Source organism: Marmota monax, unplaced genomic scaffold (genome assembly GCF_021218885.2).
Source record: "Marmota monax isolate L192 unplaced genomic scaffold, Marmota_monax_Labrador192_F-V1.1 WCK01_AAM20220418_F8-fsc00033, whole genome shotgun sequence".
NCBI lineage: Eukaryota > Metazoa > Chordata > Mammalia > Rodentia > Sciuridae > Marmota > Marmota monax.
Window position 1 is genome coordinate 5089681 of NW_026694282.1, and position 23862 is coordinate 5113542.

General features: G+C 40.5%; 1 protein-coding gene across 3 annotated transcripts in view; it reads left to right on the plus strand.

The window, feature by feature from the left end:
- The window catches only part of Adamtsl1 (ADAMTS like 1), a 935498-nt gene that overhangs the window by 845542 nt on the left and 66094 nt on the right, over positions 1 to 23862 (plus strand). For all 3 annotated transcript variants that reach the window (XM_058586373.1, XM_058586374.1, XM_046467403.2), the window contains 2 exons: positions 4454 to 4581; positions 20414 to 20542. In XM_058586373.1, the coding sequence (XP_058442356.1) occupies positions 4454 to 4581; positions 20414 to 20542 (257 nt within the window). The remainder of the gene's footprint in view (positions 1 to 4453; positions 4582 to 20413; positions 20543 to 23862) is intronic.

Sequence of the window (23862 nt, forward strand, 5' to 3'; positions counted from 1 at the left end):
TAGACGCTCACATAGTTGAATGGCTTGCCCAAGACCACAGGACCCCAGACTGGAGTCTAAGTCCCTTGAATCCAACTTTAGAAGTTTTTCCCTTCACACAGCAGCTTCTCGTGGTTGGTCAAGGAGGTCAATTTGAAAAGAGGGCTTGCATAAGGCAGTGGTATTCACACTTGAGAGAAGAATCAAAAAGATATCATGATGCCACCCTGCTTGCAGAATTGCTCAAGACTTTGTACACCCAGAGCTGCCTCCTTTAAGTAAGATACCTTTATCACAGCACATTGAAAATACAGAGGTGACTTAACCTCAAGGAGATTGTACTTGGCCATGAACATCTTGTCCATATCATATGCCCATATATGACAAGGATTTTTATTTATATAATGAAAACAATTTTTGTAGTCTCTCAAGTGGTCCTTACTTAACTGTAGAATGCTTTAAAAGACATGCTGTCACAAAGAAGCTTACATGTAAAGGACCCAGAAAAGCAAACTCCTCCTTTACTTCCTGGCTAAAAGCATGGGCAAATAAATAAAGCAATTAGTTTTAGCCCAGTAAACCAGAAGGGAAGTGAGATGCGGGTGTGGAAGGAAAGCAGGGAGTATTAGTATACCTAATATGACCACAGTACCATTTGCTGCGTAGGTCTTAATTACGTCCATTCCATGTTCCCTCATCTTCTGATTTCTTAAATTCCAAAACAACCCCAGAGAGATTTTTCTGGTTTTGCTTGGAAAGCAACACAATGTTTTTCTGCCTACACATTCTAAAACAGGCCTGTCAAATTTTAAACCTAAACACAAGCTGACAGAAATCAGCTACTAACAAATTAAGTTAAATTAATAAAGTAGACGCCTGGAATACAGGGAAATTATTTTTTTTTTCCAGGAATCTTTTTCCTATGATGCCAGGCTAGATACAGAGGCTGAAGAAAACCTCCATCTCCACAGCAGGCCCTGCTTTTCTTTGCCATGCTTCCTAGAGAGCCCAACATGGAAACATTCCAGAACTACTGCTCCCCCTAGTGGCAGCCTCCAACCACCACCCTCCCATTTTCCAATTTAATGGGCACATTGTCACAACACTAGGAGTCAAATCCTCTCCTAGACTTAAAAGGATGTATGCCTTCATAGATTGCTAGCAAAAGGGACAGAATATTCAGATGGGCCAAATGTGCAGGGTACGCTTATGGGCAGCTTTCTGATTACAAGAAGAAAGCATGACTAAACAGTTGAACTTTCTGGTAGTCTCAAAGGTATTGGGGAGATGGGTGGGGTGTCACAAGCAAGAAAGCCTATTTCAAATCCTAACTCTGACTCCCCCTTCAGAGAGCTGTGTACGCTTGAGCCACAGAACTCAGTTTTGGTTTTGGGGTTCTTTTTTGGGGGGTGGGATTCCAGAGTTCAAATTTGGGCACTGGACCACTGACCCACATCTCCAGCTCTATTTTGTATTTTATTTAGAGACAGGGTCTCATTGAGTTGCTTAGTGCCTCACTTTTGCTAAGCAAAGCTTTGAACTCATGATCCTCCTGCCTCAGCCTCCCAAGCCGCTGGGATTACAGGTGTGTGCCACCTTGCCCAGCAGAGAACTCAGTTTTATGAATAAAATTTATAGGATTTGTTCCATGTGTATTTTATCTTAATTAAGATTTTTATGAAGGTCAACACTATTCACCATCCAGGATTCCAGCATTACTAACAAAGGGCACTGGAAGCACCAGAGCACAGTGTGGAAGTTCTCTACCTACCTTATTTTAGCAATCCCTTCTGCTCAGTAGGAAATATATACTGGGTTTTAGAAACTAATAAACTGAAATATAGGAAGTAAAGAGATTTGCCAGTGACCATTACTTAAATCACAGAAGAACCAAAATAAAGTTCAAAAGAATTCTCTTCTAGTATTCTGCTCAAAGTGTTCAATTTAAGAATCCTTTTTTTTATCAAAAAGAGAGATGTTAGCTGGGCACATTGGTGTATGCCTATAATTCCAGAGACTCAGGAGTCTGAGGCAAGAGGATTGCACGTTCAAGGCCAACCTTAGCAGTCTAGTGAATCAGTAAGCAACTTAGTGAAACAGGGTCTCAAAAGGGCTAGGAATGTAGCTCAATGATGGTAGAACACCCCTGAGTTAAGTCTTCAATAACCTCCTCCCCCCCAAAAAAGAGAGATGTTGCTATTTGAAGGAAGCCATCTATCCTAATGGGTTTGGAGACTTAGTTAGTTTTAATCCCTACCTTTTCAGTGTGATGAAACTGAATAGTGATCTGTTAAGTTCAATCATCCTGAGTAATCAGTTCAATTGAAATTTGATTATGCCTGCTTTCATTATTCTTATTTGGAAATTATTATGGAAGCATACATATTCTTGAAACATTATAAAAATCTAAATCATAAAGTCAAGTTTATTTTTTAATATAAAACAGCTTGAACACCTGTAGAGACTTAGAATGATATTGCATTATGTTGCATCTGATAAGATTCCTTTAGAAAAGAGTGATGCTGTTTTCTAAAGTATTACATGACCTACCAATGATAAGTAAATAGTGTAGTATAGTCATCTTTCTCTTATTAGCTTCTTGGAAATAAACTAACATATAATGTTTGCCTTTGGGGGAAAAAAAAAAAAGCTCATGTTTGATGGATGAGTGAGTGAATGCAGGGTTGAGCTCCATCACAATCTCGCACAGCTTTTCTTTTATCCCACACTCAGTTCCAATCCTTACTCAATGCCACAGAATCTCTACTGTCCCCAGTAATGTGATGGTGGTTTAGAATGGTACTGAATCAAGCACAAACCCTCCAAAAGTTTCCCTGTAGCTAAGATGTCCTATTTCCCTCCCCATCTTACCAGCACTGCTGTACATAACTAGATTGATTGGATGTAAGCCTTGCTTCCCCTGCTGCCTGCCCTTCCTTGGGCAGGAGGTAGAAGTAAGCCATGCAGTAGGCCCAAGGCCAAAAGCAGAGTGGAGAAGGCCTGACTCAGGGCCAGACTGGCTACCCACCCCAGGATGATTGAGAGGTGACCAGAGGTGCTGCTGAACTGCAAATGCCAGAGAGTCTCAGGAGACCCAGCAAGAGAAATAGAAAAGAAAGGAAAGAATTGTCTAGTGGGAGAATGTTGCTGGGGCAGGAGATCTGACTGGTAGTCTTAAATTCACCACGCGGTCTTATGAGTTCCCCTGATTTAACTGTTTTCCTTTCTTTATTGAAAAACAACCCCTGTTGCCTGCTTGCCTCCTAGGGATGGATGTTAACATGGTATTGAGTAACCAGTTCTTTGAGCTTTTTGAAACTGGGGAAATGGAAAGAATCATTAAGATGGAAATGATTGACTCAAGGAGCCCAGAAATCTCCCCAAAACCATCTCTGTGAATGCTCTGTCAACTTAATGCCCTGCCTGGCCCAAGCACTGATCTCCAACCCTATCCTCACCAACCCTCCTAGGTTCCCCATCAACATATACATTCCAGTTACTGTCATCCTCACCAAATTACCAAGACATCAGCTTCAAGCCATTGTTAGTCACTAATCTGCTTAATTGACATAAAGAAGCAAGTAGTTCCTAGAAATGGGGAAAAAAATCTAGAAAAGAAAAATCAGTAAACTGAGATTGAAAGGGTTTTGAAGTTTGTTTTAGGCACTTGCAGTTTGATTCTTGTAATTCTTTTGGGGTAAAAATAATATCTGATCTAGACTAATTGTTCTGGAATTGTTTCTTTATGACACAAAAGGACAAGTTTTCCCTTTATTCTGCTGGACACTTTCTTTACAGAAAGCCCTCTGTAGTATTATGGGAAATGAAAGCAATAAATAAGACCTGAGTTTTGTACTTCATAGTATTTATAGTCTAATGAAGACTGTGTGTTTGTGTGTATGTGTATACAAGGACACATAAGTAAAAATATATGTATTTCACACATGCATACATTTACTGAGAATTGAGAGGTAGTTTTACAATTTCTTTAAAATATGTGCATCATATACTCTTATCAAGATCCCACCCCCAAACCTTAACAGACGCCTCTTTCCATGTCTTGAACCCCTGCCTTCTTCCTACCACTGTTCTAAGCCCACTCCTCCTTCATAACTTTGTATTCTCCTTAGTAAGCCTTCTGTAAATCTCTCTGCACTATCTTTTTCTACCATACTCTCTCATCCCTGATGTTTTGTGGGTTATATGTTTTTAGCGCACATGTCATCTGCTTCAACTAGTAGCATTTAGATAAAGTAATTAACAGGCTGCAAAAGCAATCTAAAACCTCCTGATTTGAGATTGCAATCAAAATCACACCAACTGAAATAGCAAGAGAGCCTAGTTTCCCTAATGTCCTAACTGGTCTCTCTTAGTAGTTAAAAGAGAGTTCTAAATCAAGGTTCCTTCCTGCCTTCCCAATGTTGAATACCAAAAAGGAGTCCACTGACTTGACATTTCTTTTCTGTTGCTCCAGGATTCTTCTACAGCCAGATGATTCCTTACAGATCTTGGCACCAGTGGAAGCTGATGTGGGTTTCTATACTTGCAATGCCACAAATGCCCTAGGATATGACTCTGTCTCCATTGCCGTCACATTAGCAGGTAACCTGGCAATCCCCATTCAGTTCTGTTCAAAAGACTTCATTGAGTGAGTGCCTAGGGACACATAGATAAATGTGACCCAGTCCCTGCCCTCAGGGAGTTTCTAGTCCATAATCATATTAGGACTGAAATATGAGGTGGAATGAAGTGGGTTCTGTAACAACCAAAGAGCATGCAGAGACAGTTCCTCCTAGCTGGAGTTGGGGTGGGTAGAATTTTGATAAGCAGAAAACATTCTGACATAAAGAAAAACATGAGCAACAGTGATGTGTGCAAGTACATAGTGTGTCAGGGAATGTGGAGTGTGAACTATGATTGTTAAATGCTGTTTGGGGATCCTGTCATTTCTCCTTGTTCTACTTGTTGCAAGAAAGACTTTGAGACCTACCAGTTACTGGAATTCTGTGGTCATGGCTTGGAGCAGGAATGTTGTTCCAGAGACCTTCTCTCTGATTCTGCTTTGCTTCAACCTCTGGGCCTAATGCACCTGCCAACACTTAGTCTTTATCGGTAGAGGTTAAACAAAACATTCTTCACGCAGGAACTAAGAAACACTGCAGCTCAGTACAGTGATCCCAAGGCTGGGGTCTTGGAGTAATGTACTTTCATAAAATTTCTTTACATGGGACAAATCTATGCCTTTGAAACTGAAAGAGACTTTAAATACCAGATGGGCCAATGCCTTCATTTCTCAGAGGCCAGGCAACCTGAGGTCACACAGCTGCCCAGCTAGTGTTGGGGACAAGAAGGGAGCAGAGGTCCCCTAAAGCCAGCCTATTGTTCTCTCCACTGCCTTACTGATCCTATCAAAATAGGATCCTTTCTCTTAGAACTGGGCCATAAAGTCCTTGTGGCAGTGTGTCCCATGTGTTTGTATTTATTCTTTTCAATTGCTGCTTCCATCAGATGATTCAGTAGATGCTAGAAAAGCCAACATCACCCTACACTGACCTCATCCGTCCGTGCTGGGATTATGTTGTCACACTGTACTCCAATCACACATGCTACTCCCTTGCATATCTGTTTAGCAACAGTATTTCTGCCCCCATGACCTAAGGCTGATCTGGGAAGGGACCTTTAGCAGGCGGCTTTGCGAGGAAGATGAAAGTCAACAGTGAAGAAGGCAAGCTAGGGGGCTCTGGGGTGGATTAAAGACTGATATTATTAATGCCTGTTTTTCTGTGGATAAAACATTTGCTTTCCTTCTAATGTATTCCAGTTGCAATCTTTATTCTCCTCTTTATACAGAGTCCAGATGCTCAGCAATAATTTTGTTAAACCTCTTCTGCCATCCACCCTCCACCCTCCCACCTGCCTTAGCAAGGGCACTGCTGACATCCTTCCAATTGCTGGCAAATAGTGGCCTTGCAGAATTAACTCTCTTGTTTATATTTATCCAGATATGGTTCATCTCTGCCATAGACTAAATACCCTTTGTTCACCCAAATTTAATACGATTAATGGGAACCTGTCTGGAATTAAGCAAGGCAATTGTAACATCAGGCTTGTCTTCAGCTCTTTGAAGAAGAGATATTGAAGCTGCCAACAGGTTCAAAGCCAGGGAAGAGAAACAGAGCGGCCAAAGAGGCACCAGGGAAGGGGAGGAAAGGAGCTGGCTGATGAGGTATGATCATAAACAACACACCCAAGACTTACGGAGCTGTGTGCCTGGATTTCAGCTGCTGGTATTTGTTCAGGTCTGCTGGCAAATCTGTCCAGTGGTGCCTCTAAAAGGAAAGCTCAGAATTCAGGCCTTAAGATCAGGTTTGCGCCTTTATCAGGGATTATCTTCCACACCTGCACGATGTTTACACTCACAGTGGGAGGAAACTCACCAGTTACTGTTCTGAGCATACCCTCTGCCAAGTATTGTGGGACATATAGAAATACATACAACCTGAATTCTGTGTTCTGTGATGCTTGCAGACTAGTCAATACAGTCAATGGACATGTGATTACCCAACATTGAAAAATCACTACATTTTGCTTTAAATATGTGCATCAAGATCCTGCTCAGTATACACGATAGAACCTAAATATAAACTAAATTTGGGGTTGGTAATCAAATTTCTGAATTTGATTACCAGTTAGACTGCTTATTAGCTTTGTGATCTTGAACAGAGTGCATAACCTTGTTGTGTCTCCAATCTCATCTGTAAAAATGAAAATACAATTTTACAGGGTTGCTGTGAGGTTGAAGAAGAGTGTAGCTATGAAAAAGAGCTAGCGAGTCACATCATTCATAGTAAATGTAGCTTCCCATTCTTTCCCTACCTCTTCTAGATTGAAACACACATTAAAAGCAGTTTGAAGATGTGAGAAACATCAGTCCAAATCTGCTTCCATGTATTTTGCAGTTTAAACCTTAACACTGATATATTCCAAATATAGACTTAGTTTGCTTGCAGTCAAATCCTCATAGTCAATCTCAATTCTGCTGTACTTTTAAAGGAATCACTGAGCTTTTGCCTGGACTTTATTATAAATATAGGCCAAAAAGAATAAAAGTATTTTGGAGGCTCAAAATAATCAGGTGTCCCCATGATTTCATAGGGAAAGTATGGACTTCTGCCTTGCCAGTGCACCTGACCAGATTCAGGGATATTTGTTAATGATGATTCACAAGAGCAGGCATAGCATGGCAGTTAAGCCTGTGAGCTCTGGAGCCTCAGGATCCAGGTTTGAATCATGGGTCTGACACTTCCTAAGCTGCATAATCCTGAGCAACTTCTTCAAACTTACTGACTTAGATTCTTCATCTGTTAAATGTACCAGAATCAGAGAGATCTTATGGGGACTGAATGTACTCATTCACATAAAATGCTTAGACTTGTGCCTGACGTGTAGCAAGTGTTCGATATCCGTTAGATATTAATTATTAGGATAATGCATAAAGCCAAAGTCGACTTATTTGTACAGTAGGAGAGACCCAAATGCTTCAGAGCAACTTTCTCTCCATGTCCCAATGGCAACTGGGGAAGCTGACTTAGCCATCTGGAAAGTGCTTGGCGCACTTGGATTCAGAGCAAGGGAGTTCACTTGTGATGAGGAATATTTCACAAGGGCCACAGGGAGAGAGGCCTCATGAACTCTCACTGGCCACAGCAAAACCTTTCTCATTGTGTTTGCACATCAGGCCCTGGCTACAGTGTACTGCAGATTCTGCCACTCAGACTCATTTTACTTCTAGCACTTCCTTTCTATGCAATTTAACTTTAAACACAAAAATACTATATTTAGTTTCAGACACACTAACTCCATCAAACCTGTCTTGCTCTGCATTATTTGGGCCTGCAAAATATTGTCCCTTTAGTACCTTTGGCTTCTCTCCAAATGGTGTCCACGATATATTCTAAGTTTCAGATTCGAGACACCTTACAAGAGATGGCCAATGTTTCTTTATCTACCTCCCTTGTACAGCCCAGGAAATGCACAGCCATGTGGACCCTGTGGCACACACTTCCTCTGTCCTGAGTTTACTTAAGTGAATGCCTGTTTTACTGCTCAGAGTGTAGCTGAGATGGCCTACAGTAGAGGGAAGGATTGCAGGGCAGGAATTATGAGAATGTCACCAATATGTCACAGACCTAACATTCTGAGTATGGATTATTGTTTCCAGGTATAAACCTGGCTGGGTAAAGAGGTGTTTCTGAGGTATACAGAGATTGCAGCGCCACCTTAGCCAGTCATATTTAGCACTCTGCCACGTTGCTCAGAAACCTTCCAAATCTGAATGGCATAGGCAGTGTTTTGAAGGAAAGCAGTAGTTTCCTGGTAAATTGCTTCAGCCTGGATCAGGGGTTAGCTCCACTTACCAGTGCAGACAAGGGCCTCTCCAGGTGTAGACTACTGATGAAGTCATAGCCAAAGGGGAAATGCTTTCAGTCGTAACTGATTTTATAAGATCACAAAAGAGATACTGTAAGGCCTGCCTGACATCATCAATGGAAAATGAGAAGAAGATGAGGGCTGAGTGTATCTTTCATTGAAAGGAGAGAACACAGATGAGCTCATCTGAATTTTTCACAGGAAGGGAAACAGAAAAGATTTCTCCTTTCCTGGCATGTTTTTCTGTGTGTCTGTGTCTGTGTGTGTGTGTGTGTACGCACTCGTGTGTGTGTGTGTGTGTGAGGTGTGAGGAATAGTTGACACATATTACGACTAAAAAAGAGATCAGAGAAACCTCATTGGGAAAATAAAAATAAAAAGTTTTTGGTTTTTTTTAATTATTCCTATCTGCCGCTCTCCATCACGATTTAGTAACTGCAATAAAAGAAACCATTGTAAGCTTTTCATAATGTAAGTCATTTCAAATTGGCATCTCTGAATTTTTCATCCAGCAGTTCTATTAACCAGAGGTCGGTTTTCTTCATAGAGGGCCTTGGCTCCAGCGGCAAAGGCTGACAAAAGAAAATTTGTTCCAGTGCATTAGATCAAAGGGAAACAGAAGTTTGACTGTGTTCCTGATGTCACTCTGAGCCAGGTGGTAATCACCATTGACGGAATGAAGCTACCATCCAAGAAACCTCATTATATGACATGATAATGAGTAGCCAAAAGCCCTTAAGTTTTCCTCAAGTACAGAACTGTGCAATGTCCACCAATGACCCCAAGCATTTAGAGAACTTGCATAAAATCGATAAGAATAGAGCAGGAAAATCAAACTTACTCAGCTCCCCAATAGACTGGAGGACATGAAAGAGTACAAATGGCCCGAGCAAACCCCTCTCACTCTCAGAAAAGAAGCTCCTACATCCATCCAAGGGGATGCAGAGAGGCTGGGTGTGCAGATGGGTAGTGGGATGTGTGCCCTGGTTAGTGGTTCCTAGGAGAGCCTGTAGCATCATGTGATGGTACTAAGCATGGGGCCCTGACTAGAACTCCACACAGAACACGCAGAAGAAATCATGACACAAACACTTGCTGCCTTGTTCTCCTGGGGGGTCATCTACTTCAACTGAATAATTACAAGAGGTAGTGGCAGAAACCTGAGTAACCTGACAAAGCGGCATCAGAAGAGAGAGAGAGAGACAGACAGACAGACACACACACACACACACACACACACACACACACCAGGTATTCACATATCTATAAAAGTCCTGCAGCCTGGGAATGTTCAGGAATAAGCTAAGCCCTACTCACTTTTTTAGGTCCTAAGGGTCCTGCAGTAGTTACTCTGACGACACATCAACTAAACAGAATTTCAAAGAAATTCTAACAACTCCTCATTTTTTGTGCAAGATAATCAGTAGTCACAATGTTCACCCTGCAGTACCAAGAAAATGTTAAATCCATCAAACCTTTTTTGCTTAGTTTTAACCTAACTTAAAACTGTTTTTTCATCTGTTTTGACATGTAATTTGCATATCATAAAATTTGCCCATTGTGAGTGTGCCAAAGATTTATTTAGCAAATTTATAAAACTTTGTGAGCATCACTACACTCTAGTGTTTTTTAACAGCTTCACTGAGTATAATGTATATATATCTTACAACTCCCCTACTTAGAGAATGCAGTTCAGTTGCTTCTAGTATATTCAGGGTTGCACATCTATTCATCACCACACTCAATTTTAGAACACATTGTTATTATCCCAAAAACAAATGCTATACAGCTTAGTCATGACTCCCCAGTAGCATCCTACATCCCCCAGCCCTAGGCAGCCACTAATAACCAGTATCTTTATAAATCTTCCGATTCTGAACATTTCATACAACTGGAATCATATAATACATGGTCCCTTGCTACTGAATTATTTCCCTTAATATAATAATAATGTTTTTTAAGATTCATCCATGTTGTAGCTTATATGCTATAATCCGTCTTTTGGAATAACATTTCTTTTTAGGGTAGAATAATGGTCCATCTTATGGATGTAGCATCTTTTATTCATCTCTTCATTAGGTGATAGAAATTGAGTTGTTTTCTACTTTTTGGTTATGAGTAAATGCTTCTATAAAGATTCATTTACAAGTTTCTGTGTGGACATATGCTTCATTTCTCTTTGGTATATGTACCTAAGAGTAGAATTACTCAGTTGTGTGGTACATTCATGTTTAACTTTTTAAGAAACTGCTTAATTCTTCCAAAGTGGAGGCACCATTTTACATTTCTTTCAGCAATGGGTAAGGGGCCCAGTGTCTACCTCCTTACCAACTCTTACTAACTATTGCTTTTGTTATCATTGTCTTCATGATTGTGAAGTGATTTTCATGGTGATTTCTAACTTACATTTCCACTAATAGCTAGTGATGTGGAACATCTTTTCTCATGGTCATTTGTATATCTTCATTGTCTTGATAACTTTGGTGACCTAGATAGTGTATATGGTCTGTGTATTAGTTTTCTATTGTACCATAACAAATTACCACATACTTAGGCTTAAAGTAATATAAATATATTATGTTACTTTTCTGTATATCAGAAGACTGGTACTGGCTGAAATCAAGATGTGGACTGGCTGCATTCCTTTCTGAAGGCTATCATTCAAGTTGTTGGCAAAATTTATTTCCCTGCAACCTAAGGTGGTGGTCGCTGTTTTCTTGCTGGCTATAAACTGAGTGCCATTCCCAGCTTCTGGACACCACTGAATTCTTTGGCTCTTGGTCCCTTTCCTTCATCTTAAGTCAGCAGTGGTGGATTGAGTCCTTCTCATGTTCCCTCTCCTGACACATTCTTGTTCTCCCTCTTCTGATTAAAAGAGCACAAGTGATAAGACGGAACCCTTTAGATACCTGAGGATAATATCCCTAGTTTTAGTTCAACTGATTAGCAACCTTAATTTCATCCGTAACTTTAATTCCCTTTCAGTATATCATAGGTTCCAGGATTAGGAAGGATATGGACATCTTTGCAAGGCCATTATTCGACCTGTCATACCCTGTCAGAAGGATATAGTTCATTTTAATCTCACTGCTGCCAAAAAAAAAAAAAATAGAAATCAATGTTGCTAGAGTTTCCAGTTTTTCCAGAGAAGCCAAAACCAAAAATATTCTTAAAACAACACATACTTTTTTTAATCTTATATTTTTAACTGAACCCAACCAATTCAAAAATTTTTTTTTAAATTTTGGTATAAACTATGTCTATACTTTGAACAAAGCCTGGAGCCTAATGGCACCCTATAGATCTTCCACTTTCTATATCTATATCACCTTCGTTTCCCAGAGATCCTTTAAGTATTACTGAAGTATAATCTCAAATTTATTCAATTAGATTACACCAAAAAACCATGCAATGGTTTGGATAGAAGAAAAACATTTATTTTTTACTATTACTAAAAAAGGAAACTTACTATAGTAATAAATAAGATTCTAAAATAAATAAATAAGATTCTAAGGAAAGTATTTGCCTCATTACCAAATTTAGGAGAAGATTCAGAACTATAAACCTGTTTCCTGATTGTAAACAGAGAAGTTTAAATAGTTGCACTCTTGGGGTCTCTTTTAGACCTAAGAGTTCTATGAATCTCTTGCATACAAAGGACAACCATACCACTCACCACAACCAGCTATAAACTCCCCTTACCTAAAATTCTAACATTGGAAATTGGCTCTGATTATCATTTGGGAAATAGAAGCCTAGATAACAAAGGAAAACTACAGCTTCTGCGGCAAAGTCTTGGAAAAAGGACAGATGAAAGGGGAAGTTCTCTGAGAATCCAAGTTAATAGAGTTGACTGAAAACTCAAATGCTAACTCCAAAGACAGAAAATGAAAATGAAAGAGACTTTCCAAGAAAGGTAGCAGGACAATAAGGAGTTAAATCCTGAGCTACTCAATGTGAATCAGACCATTATTCCAGACTATCATCCATGACAAAGCAACACTTGTTAAAATTGCCAAGTAGCAAGATCCTGAAAAGCTTCTGGCCAGCAAGGAATGGTAATTGGACATTCATAAGCAGTGCCTATGATTATTAACGGCAGGTGTATAAGCTGTTGTTGATAACAGCTGATCTTGATTCCTTCACCTTAACTCATGAGTCTTAAATTCTTCAACTGAGAATTCTCATTTCAGGGAATTATTGGAGGCTTAATTTTAGTGATCCTTGCAAAAAACCTGTGAAGGCCGCAGTGGAAACTGAGGTTGGCATTTTTTAAGACAGGACTTTAACATACTCACTCATTACAAGTTGGTAATAATCCATTGGTTAAATCTGAAGTAAACATAATTTGCTTAATTTCAGGTGTTGAAAGTATGTGAGATAGTATAATACTTTGTTGCTGTGTGCCAAAATTCTGCTGTATACTCAATATTTTAATTAGAAGGCCCCACTATCTTCTTCACCTTTCTCTTGAATTGAGACTTGAGTCTGCTGAGACATCATGGCTGTCTTCACGAATAGTCTCACAGGGGTCACCAGAGAGGCAGTCTAGCATCTATAGGTTCAGCGCTTCTCTGGAAATGGGGATTCTTTGACACCTCCAACATGGCCCGCTACATGTGACTCCCAAGCTTTCGACATTGTTCAGGTACTGATGTCAATCTAGGGAGAATCCATCATGTTTAAATTGTATCTTGGAATTATATTGAAACCCTTGGTGTGCTTCGAAATAGAAGCCGTCTTGTTCCTTCTCACTATACAATGATGGAGTCCAGACTCCTGACTCCTGACATGCAGGCTATCGCTTCTCATGCCTGTATCTACTGCAGGCACCACTAGTTCATTGTGCATTTTTTGCTGCTCATTCCTGATGCACAAAACCCAAAATTCATATCCAAACAGTACTTTAGAAAGATTTTACCCATTACTAGATTTGGTTTCATATCTCCGACTGACTTGCCATTTGGCCTTTCTGGAGCTCTCAGTCTCCAAACCTTTCCTGCAGTCCTTGTTTCTATCATTGCTCATTTTCTAAGTCATCTGCAATAAGTCTCTCTTCTTGAGAATGAACACACATGCACACTTCCTGGCCCAGGTGCCTCTAAATGAACAGCGAGAGCCTGAAATCTTTGAAGTGTAGTTCTCTTTTGATGGCAAAGGATAGGGAAATCATTTTCAAAAGACATTTGTGACACATAATGTTAGAAGATTGAAAGAAGACTCATTTGACTCATTCAGTCAACAAATATAATTGGCACTTGCCAACAGTTATAACAAACAAACCTATAAATATACGATAGCTAATAGAGTTGATTTCTTGCTCACATAAAAATCTAAACCAGAGATTTGCACAAGAGCATTTTTGTAGTTTGGGCCAAAAAGTGGCAACTCTCCACTTCTGTTCTTATTGAATCTGTTAGAACTCAGTCCTGTGCTTCTGTCTGACTGCACAGAGGCTGGGAAATGATCTAGCTGTGTAGCCAGGAAGAAGAGGAAAAAGCCTTGGTTGATAGCAACCCAGTCTCTAATGAACTTTAAAAAGGAAGGCAGAGTGTCATTGCAAACACTTTCTACTAGTGGAGGCCTGGAACTCAGTACTGAGGAAAAAAAAAGTTACTTACAATGCTCTCTGCCCTTAGCTTCACTTAAAAAAACAAACCTTCCATCTCTTCTGGCTCCTCTCTCAGTCACCTTTATACGGGGACAAACAGATTTTCAAGCACATATGTTCATATTTTTTTCCCAATGGATTTAATTTGTACCGGAATTACACAAAAGGGAAAGTGGCCTGAGCTGGAGCCCAGCCCATGCAAAGGAATATGTTCTGAGCCTTAACTCCCAGGGCCGCCCATCTGTCCCTGCCTGTGTCCAGAGGGCCTTGTTCCTTGGGAGCAGGGCAGGCCTGGTTTGCACATTCCTCTGTACTAATGGGATCATGAGTTCACAGTCCTTCCTGGGCACTCTTCACATCTGTGGATGCTGACACACACCTAAGGTTTACCCTTCTTGCAGAGGTTGGCCTTGCATACCTGTGAGGCCCCAAATACCCGTTTTTACTTCTAGCAAGAACTCCAGTCCAAAAGCCAAGGGGTATGCTGTGGTCTGGAGGAGCTGAGCAAAAAGGATTCTCCCAATGCTTCTTTTTCTGTGCCTGACTCTCTTAGAGGAGTTGATTCCTCACACTAGGCCTGACGAATTGAAATGTTTGCCTTTATTTCCATTTTTTACATTTTTCTTAAATTGATGCAGATGTAAAAATTGGCCTATTCTCCTTCTGTGGATAGCTCCCATCCAACTATAAAATGAGTAATTTTACAGATTAAGTGAAGGAATAATCTGTCAACCCTATCAATATTCCATGAATTATCACAAATTTGATCTGTAGCCCTATGCCAACTTGCTAAAACTGAATGGCTGCTCGCAGCATGTTTGTGAAACTGATCTCTGAGGAGCACTCTTGCTTCAGGGATTCTGCCATGGTGACTTCACTCCCACAGCACTTTTTCTGTTTTGCCTACTCTGAAGGACTTTTTGGTACAGGGTACCAAGACCATTTTTTAGCGTTCTCTTAGCACCAACACATCATTTATCATTTCACTCCTTTTCTACCTCCTTACTTTTTTTCTGCTTAATTAAGTTCTGTAATTAAACTAGTTCTTGTTCATATCAACATGATCACATACATACATGCTGGTGTCCCATGGCAGCCCCCACACAGCTGTTCTCCATAGCCAAGTGATCATGTGACCTAAAATGGGGTGATGCTGATATTTATTTTTTCAGCTGAACGTTAAATTAAGAGTTCCGACTTGAAGGAGAATTCTAATAGAGAACTAGTGATGTCTCAAAAGAAATCCCTTGTCAGGAAGCAGAAGAACCAGTTAAATAAAATTGAGATAGAGCCCATGCACAGAACAGTAACCTGGCCGTGTATGGGCATCACCCAGGAACTTGTGCCAAATAGAGATGATTGCAGATTCCACCCCCCACCTGAGATTCAGATGTAATAGATCTAGATTGAAACTGAAAAATACATATAAATATTTTTCTAAAAGGTGTGAGGAGATTGACTGGAAACATTGGTTCATTATAGAGTTTTGTTGATTGTAAATACCTGAGTAATCTCATGCTTTGTCCTAATAATGGCTCATGAGAAGGGCATAGGAACATAGAAGAAGTGGGCTGTGCTAACCACGACACCTCTACTGACAGGAAAAAAAGGCCATTACTTTTCAGCAAAAGCGCAACATAATTAATTAAGGGCTGGATTTAATTCAGGGACATTTGAATTTTATAGCTATACACTTGCAGCTATAAAAACCACCTTTATTATTAAAATTCCTGTAGGAAAAATAACTTGGTAATTGTGAGTCTAAAACTCTGGTCCCTAACCTCATTTCCCCATTGGCGCAGTTGTTTTTACAACACAGTGAGGCAACTCCTGTGTTGGAGTAGGACAGGTTATGTTTTTAACAAGTGCCCTGGGGATTCAGAGGCAGCCAGTCTGCAGACAAGGATTTGGGACCCCCTGTAGCAAGCACTGGCCTTTAGGTCAAAGATCTGATGTCCAGTTTAGGCTAATTGTTTGCCAGCTCCGTGATTTTGGACAAACCATGGAGACTTTCTGAGCCTATGTTCCTCATCTATGTAAAAGATAGTGATGTTTTAACTGACTCTCCTCAGCATTGCTATGGGGAGGGTCCAGAAAATGCCCATCGCACACCATACATTTTTTTTTTATTGAATAGATATTCATTAAGGACCTACTATGTTCCAGGACTAGGCAGGAGTGAAGAAGATCATGTAATCTCCCTGCTTTTATGGAGATTACATGATGAGGAATAGTGGAAGAGGGGGGTGTAGAGGACACACAGGGACATTTCTGATACCTGTAGTCTTGTCAAAATGTAAGTTGTCATTGAGATACATCTGTGCGCTTGAAGGGGAGCAAGTGGGTGCATGCATTGAGTGGAGCAATTGGGAAGAGTCCTACCTGGAGATATTACTTGCATAGAGATCTGAATGCTAGAAGAAGAAAGCCATGTGGACATCTGTAGGTGGAGAGTGTCAGAGACAGGGAACAGCCAGGGGAAACGAGCAGCTGGATTAGAGAAGAGGAGGATGGCTGGAGTGCTGGGGCACAGTGGCTCACAGGGAGTGTGGTCTCAGTGAGTTAGGGGGGCAGGTTGCAGGACCTTATTGTGTAGGGGATAGTTGGTCATAAAAAGGAACTAAAATTTTTATGGCACTGAAAAGCACTGGAAAATTGAGGCAGAAAAGCAATGTGACCTGATTCATGTTTTAGAAAGATCACTCTGGCTGTCACTGGAAAAGTCTATAGTGAGGCTACAATGGGAGTGAGGAGACCAGGCAGGCCATGCAGTTGTCCAGCTAGAGTTGAAGGCAGCATAAGTTACAGCCCAGAGATGCAGCTTAGATTTAGTGTAGATTTGAAGGTAGAGCTGAGTAGCTTCCTAAGAGCTGAGAGGGAAGGTAAGTATGCCAACAGAAATTCAGTGCTATTCCATCTGCCTTCTCCTGTTATTGCCCTGCATTTATTTGTAATACAGACACATCATAGTGGTACTGAATTACTAATCCTCACTTCACAGCATACATAATCTCAGATGTACGGAAGATGGGCAGAGTAAGGGAACAGGCCCCACACAGCCCCATAGACATGGGGAGCCCATGCACACCCCCCATGAGCACTCTTATGCAAGTTTCCATTCTTAAATACAGTTCTGGTGAGTTTGGTGTCCTACATCTGCAGGGAAATCAAAAATGGGAGAGGAGGATAAAGAGGGACAGCTTCTAACAGGAGGTTATGTGACCACAAAAGAGGAATAAAGGAAGAATACATGAGGAGACAGCAAAAAGTATAAAAAGCAGGTGTAAGACTCCAAAGCGCATTTCTAAATTAAGGTTTCCTCCACATTTAACGAGGACAGAGAAGAGTGGATACCGTTGTAGAATGTCCTGCCTATAAAATTGTTAAAACAAAATTAAATCCACTTGACTTACAAAAGATTAGGCTTGAGGTATATGAAATGATCTCATGTGGACCCTTATTTCCCCAAGGTACTCAGTAAATGAATCTTTTTATTGCATTTTATGGTCCTGTGCATGAAGTGCTGTATTTTCTACTCAGCTGATAAAAGCCCATTAAAATGTAATGTGCACAGAATTTCTACTTCCGGGAAGAAGTCCTAGATGGCTTAGTTGAACTTTTCCCTATTCTTCCCATTAATGACAACTAAAACCCCTGATCATTATATATGGAACACACATAAGAAGACTGTAAAGTGGAGAGAAGAAAGAAGATTGGTCAGAGACACTAGAAACTAAGGAACAGCTCACACAACTCACTTAATTGCAAATTTGTTGAGCTCTATTTTTGGCTCGGATATCCCAAACTTGGAGCTGAAGAAGCTGACTACCAGAAAATGCCAATGTGTACTGGAAAACCCTGACTAAAAGCTCGCTGTTTCCATCCAAAGGACCAGGAAAGGGGCAGCATAGCAAGACAGAAAATGCTTAGAAAATACTGGTCTTCTCTGGCCAAGCACCAGGGAAAACACTGAGACCCACCACCACATACCAGCAAAGGCTGAGTAGGGAGCCTCAACCTCCCTCTTGGACAGACTGAAACAGGAACCCCCAGAGGATGGGGGCAGGGAGGGCAAAGATGCTCCTTCCCACCAAGCAAGGCACAGTGCTTGTGGCAGGTGAAGTGGTATAGCCTCTCTGGCAAATGATTCAGCAGTTTCTAAAAACCCTGACCAGGTAATTGCCATTTGACCTAGAAATTTCAGTCCTTCCTAGGCATTTATGCCAGAGAAATAAAGACCTGTTCCCACAGATACCTATCCCAAAATATTTAAGCAGCTTTATTAGTATCAGTCAAAACCTGGAAACAACCCAGATGTCCTTCAGCAAATGAATGGTAACAAACTGTGGTACATCCATGCCATGGACTACTACTCAGTAATAAAAAGGAACAAAACATTGGTACATAAACCATGACATCATGTGAGACCTGGGTGAACCTCCAGAGAACTTTTCTGACTGAAAAAAATCCAGTCACAATAAGTTACATACATAAATTATACATGATTTCATTTATATAACTCTCTTGAAATGATAAAGTTATGGAAATAGAAACTCTACTAATATATGCCAAAGAATTAAAGAGGGATTGGAGATATCATGAGGGATCATTTGTAGTGATGGACATGCTCTATAATATAACCTTATTGATGCAATATTGATATTATAATATTGTACTCTGGTTTTGTAAGATGTTCCTGTTAGGGGAAGCTGGACAAGTGGGCACAGGATTGATTGCCCTGCATTATTTCTTTTTTTTTCTTTTACTATTTCTTTAAATGTTTTATTCTAATTTGTTATATGTGACAGCAGAATGCATTATAATTCATATTACACATATACAGCACAATTTTTCATATCTCTGGTTGTATATAAAGTATGTTCACAGCATTTGTGTCTTCATACGTGTACTTAGGGTAATGATGTCCATCTCATTCCACCATCTTTTTTACCCCCATGTCCCCTCCCTTCACCTCCTTCCCCTTTGCCCTATCTAGAGTTCATCTAATCTTCCCATTCTCCCCCTTCCAACCCCATTATGATATTAAGCCTCCTTATATCAGAGAAAACATTCAGCATTTGGTTTTTTGGGATTGGCTAACTTCACTTAGCATTATGTTCTCCAACTCCATCCATTTATTGCAAGTGCCATGATTTTATTCTCCTTTATTGCTGAGTAAGATCCCATTGTTTTCTTTTAATAATATTAGTAATATTCCATTTTCTTTATCCATCCAGCTATTGAATGATGTCTAGGTTGGTTCCACAGTTTAGCTATTGTGAATTGTGCTGCAATAAATATTAATGTATTAGAGAAAAATGGTGCTTGGAAAACCACATGCAATAAAATGAAATTAAACCCCTATCTCTCACCATGCACAAAAAACTCAAAATGGATCAGAGACCTATGAATTAAACCAGAGACCCTGCATCTAATAGAAAAAAAAAAAGTAGACCCAAATCTCCATCACATCAGATTAGGCCCCTAATTCCTTAATAAATCTCTTATAGCACAAAAATTAAAATCAAGAATTAATAAATGGGATGGATTCAAACTAAAAATCTGCTTCTCTGCAAAAGAAATAATCAGTGATGTGAATAGACAGCCTACAGAATGGGAACAAATTTTTACCACACTTACATCAGATAGAGCACTAATCTCTAGGGTATATAAAGAACTCAAAAAGCTAAATACCAATAAAGAAAAAAGAAACCCAGTCAATAAATGGACCAAGGAACTGAACAGACACTTCTCAAAAGGTGATATACAATCAATCAACAAATATATGAAAAAATGTTCATCATCTCTAGCAATTAGAGAAATGCAAATCAAAACTACTCCAGTCAGAATGGCAGCTATTAAGAATACTAACAATAGTAAGTGTTGGCAAGGATGTGGGGAGAAAGGCACATTCACACATTGCTGGTGGGACTGCAAATTGATGCAGCCAATATGGAAAGCAGTATGGAGATTCCTTGGAAATCTGGGATTGGAACCACCTTTTGGCCCAGCTGTCCCTCTCCTCGGTCTATATCCAAAGAACTTAAAAACAGCATACTACGGGACACAGCCCTGCATTATTTCTTATGACTAAATGTGATTTGACAATTTTCTCCAAAAAAATTTAAAAACTAAACCCTAAAAGTGTAACCTCCAGAGTCACTTATTAATTTAATAATTAAAATGCATCAATCATCCTAATTGGTGTACCATGCTCTGTCTTCAGACTCTTCAATCCTTGCTTTTCCTGAGAGCTCCAGGGAAGGCAGGTCAGTGGGTGGGTAGACGATTTATCTTGTGCAGAGACAATTTTCATTGGTTGTCCTGTGTTTCAACAAAATGCCCCACAGCCATAACTGTCAAGTGACACTTCACACTCTTTCCCATCTTCAGGAAAGCCGCTAGTGAAAACATCGCGAATGACCGTGGTCAACACAGAGAAGCCTGCAGTCACTGTGGATGTAGGAAGCACCATCAAAACAGTGCAGGGTGCCAATGTGACAATTAATTGCCAAGTCGCAGGTGAGAAATTCATTCCTGTACTAAATCATTCAAATTAATGGTGTCTTGGGGAAGGTTTGGAGGGTACAAAGACAAATTAGTCACAAATCCTGCTCTGGGGACTCAATGCTGGTAGGAATACTGAAGCAGGAACCTCAGTTACTCAGAAAGTGCAAAGTGCTATGAATGTTGACAGGAGGGAAGAACATTCTGTATGGGACAGATGAGTTAAAAGAGACTGTAGGGATTTTTATTAATATTATTTTAACAGATATATCATATTTTATATATTTATGGGGTACAACTTGATGCTTATAGTGCAAGGTAATTAAATCAGGCTAAGTGACATGTTCATCAGTTTGTTTCCCTGTTGTTTAAGGTGTTTTGGTTTTGCTTTTTACTCTTCCATACTGATAGAATGTGAATGTGCTAAGATGAGGGCAGAGGGTTCCGAACAGACCATCCCTGGCCCTTAGGAAGCCTCCAGGCTGTGCAGGCACACATAAGCTTTAGTCAGGGTGGAGCCCAGAGTGCAGCCATGGTGTGGAGGCAAGGTGGGCAGCGCCCGGGAAACCATGAATGCCTGGCCAGGGAGTCCTGAGAAAGGCAGAGTGACTCTGAGGCCTCTGATGGATTGAGAAAGGAGAATAGGACAGAGGGGCAAGGTAAGAGTGAGAGAGGACCTACTGAAGAGACGAAATGCCTGTTTGCTGGCCTCTCCAGTAAAGATCAGATGAGCATGAGAGAGAGAGAGAGAGGAGGTCACAGCAAAAGGAAACCGGAGCTTACTCAAATCAGAAGTGGGCAGGAGTCGCTGAAGACAGCAGTGTGTCAGGAATTGTCATGCAGACATTCCTGTCCAGAAGGCCTTGCAGAGGCCACACAGGACCAAAATGTCACAGGGCAGTGAGCAATAGGGGACAGACGGGTGGAGATTGTGAGTAGTCCATCCCACAGTGGAATGGAGATGGGAAAGTGTCTTGTGCCAGGAGCAGCTCCAGTATCCCCGTCACTCTGCTCCTTGGCTATGCCCCACTGGCCACCCATACCCAAATTCAAGCTCCCCAGTTACATCCTGTCATTGAGTGTCAAGCAGTGACATCCCCTGCTCTGGGAGTTTCTTCATCTTAGATCTCATCCCCATCATCTACCTCCAATTGTAATTTGCAATGCTAGAAGACCCATTTTATAGTAAGTAGGAGGAAGATCTTACTCTGAGACATGTTGTTTCCAAAGAATAGCCAGGTCTGATTTTCTCTGAACTGTCCTAAGAGCTTTAACATATCTGAATCAGACATCTATCTTTGTAGCTGTGCATTAGTGCTTTGTAAAGCTTCCCTTGGCCGGTGCATTCAGCCTCCTCAGCAAAGCTTCTAGAACCAAATCCTTGCAGGTCTTGTATTCCCAGGTGGGGAGTAAGACAAAGTCAGTGACAGGGCTTCCCATGAATGAGCTGCCCCTCTGCAGGTATGCGTTGTACCTACAGAGCAATCATACCCACCTGACCCCTGGGACAGGCACCTCCAAGACAAACACTGTCCTGAGATATGAGGGACCTTGTGTGTCTCTTTCTGATTGCTGGGGTTGTAAAAGTATCAGAAAGGAACAAGGAGAAAAACAAGGAACTGGAAATTTGAAGGAGATTAAGAGAATCAGACCCCAGGTGAGGAGGTATTTCCATAGGGAGCCTAGAACATTAAAAGAAGCTTTGACCCATTCTTGCATTCTATCTGAAGACCCATCCCTTGGATTTCATCCAGAGACTCAGTTGGTGACCCAGAGCCCAGGTTATTGTTTACAGTTTTTGCCTAACTATGATATTATAGTATTTATTATTATTATTATTATCGATAAAATGATCCTGATTAACTAAAAATAAATCTTTGTGTTTCTGTCATTTTCCCTGTTGTTTCGACAAGATAATTGTTCAAAGCGGGTGGGAAGGAGCCTGCTTTTGGTTACACAGTGAACTTGCTGGACAAGCTGAGTCCCCAGTCAGCTACAGAGCTGCTAAATGCCAAATGGCAGAAGGAGCTACTTTCACTTTCCTGCTGTAATTGGCTTTTGTGGTCCTCTCTCTATACTTGATCCTCTCTACCAGGGGCTTAGGGACCTCCCAACTGGCTGGGCAAAATTCTCTAAGCCCCAGCAACATTTGCCAGTAAATGACAATGAACTAAGCTTGAGAATGAGCAAGCCAGGCCTGGTTTTAGGCAGGGAAGGGACTCCATAAGTGCCTGCTTACAGGCTTCATGTCAGATTTACTTGTGTTCTTCCTTGGTGGTTTTTCATTGAATATCTGATCCAGGTTAGATTGGATATCTTTTAATCCAAGGAGACATGGATGAAAATGGTAGAACTTTCAGGAAGTTCACTGGAAGAAGAAAAGTTAATGAATCCACAATTATAAAACAATGTGATATGTATATACAGTTGTTGCTTTCTTATGAAATATTGAAGTAGTGAAGAAAACAGAAAAATAAAGGGTCATAAAGGAAAGAAAATAACTTGTTCAAAGTCCCACTGGCCAGACTCAACCACAGAGGACTTTGAAGCATATATCCTTAATTTTTACATTTCATCCACTTCCTTTTCACACAATAATTAACACTATCTGTGTCATGAGCCTACTTTTAATGGATATATAATAATCTAAGAATATTGCATTATCTACCTAGACTGACTCATGTCCTCGTATCTTTGCATTGTTAGCAGTTTTTCATTAAACATCGTTCTGCACACATCTTGTGCTCTCGACTTGTTAAATATATTTCAGCAATTCTTTCCAACCTTCAAGCATAAAAAGCATTAAGCAACGAGTATGGTGGGGCTTTTTTGTTGTTGTTGTTGAGGATGCTGCAACCCATCATACCATTCTCACCCTTGTTCTCTACTTCATAAGAGTTCAGAACCTGCGTAGAAAACAAAAAATCAAGGGAGGACAGCGCATTCCTGTTATTCAGAACAGCATGCACAAAAGGCCTGAGGCAGAAAGAAAATGCTGCCTTTTAAAAAGTGAAATATGGCTGGTGTGAAAAATATGACTGATAGTCTGGAAGGCCGAGAGCAAAAGGAGTATATGAGGCTGGGAAGTAGGGGCCAGCAAGGGCCAGGTCTTTCATAGATTATGGTACCATTTAGGTTTTTATCCAAAGAGTGAAGGATACTTTTGAAGGATTTAAGAGATAAGATTAACAGAACTAGTGGTGGAGACATAAATGGTTCAGGAGCCAATTATTAGGTGGTATATTAGTTAGAGGAAGTTAGACTATGGAATCCTACAGTACATTTGGGGTCACTGATTCAGAGGGCTCTGTTATCTTGAACATAAGCCCGGGAGG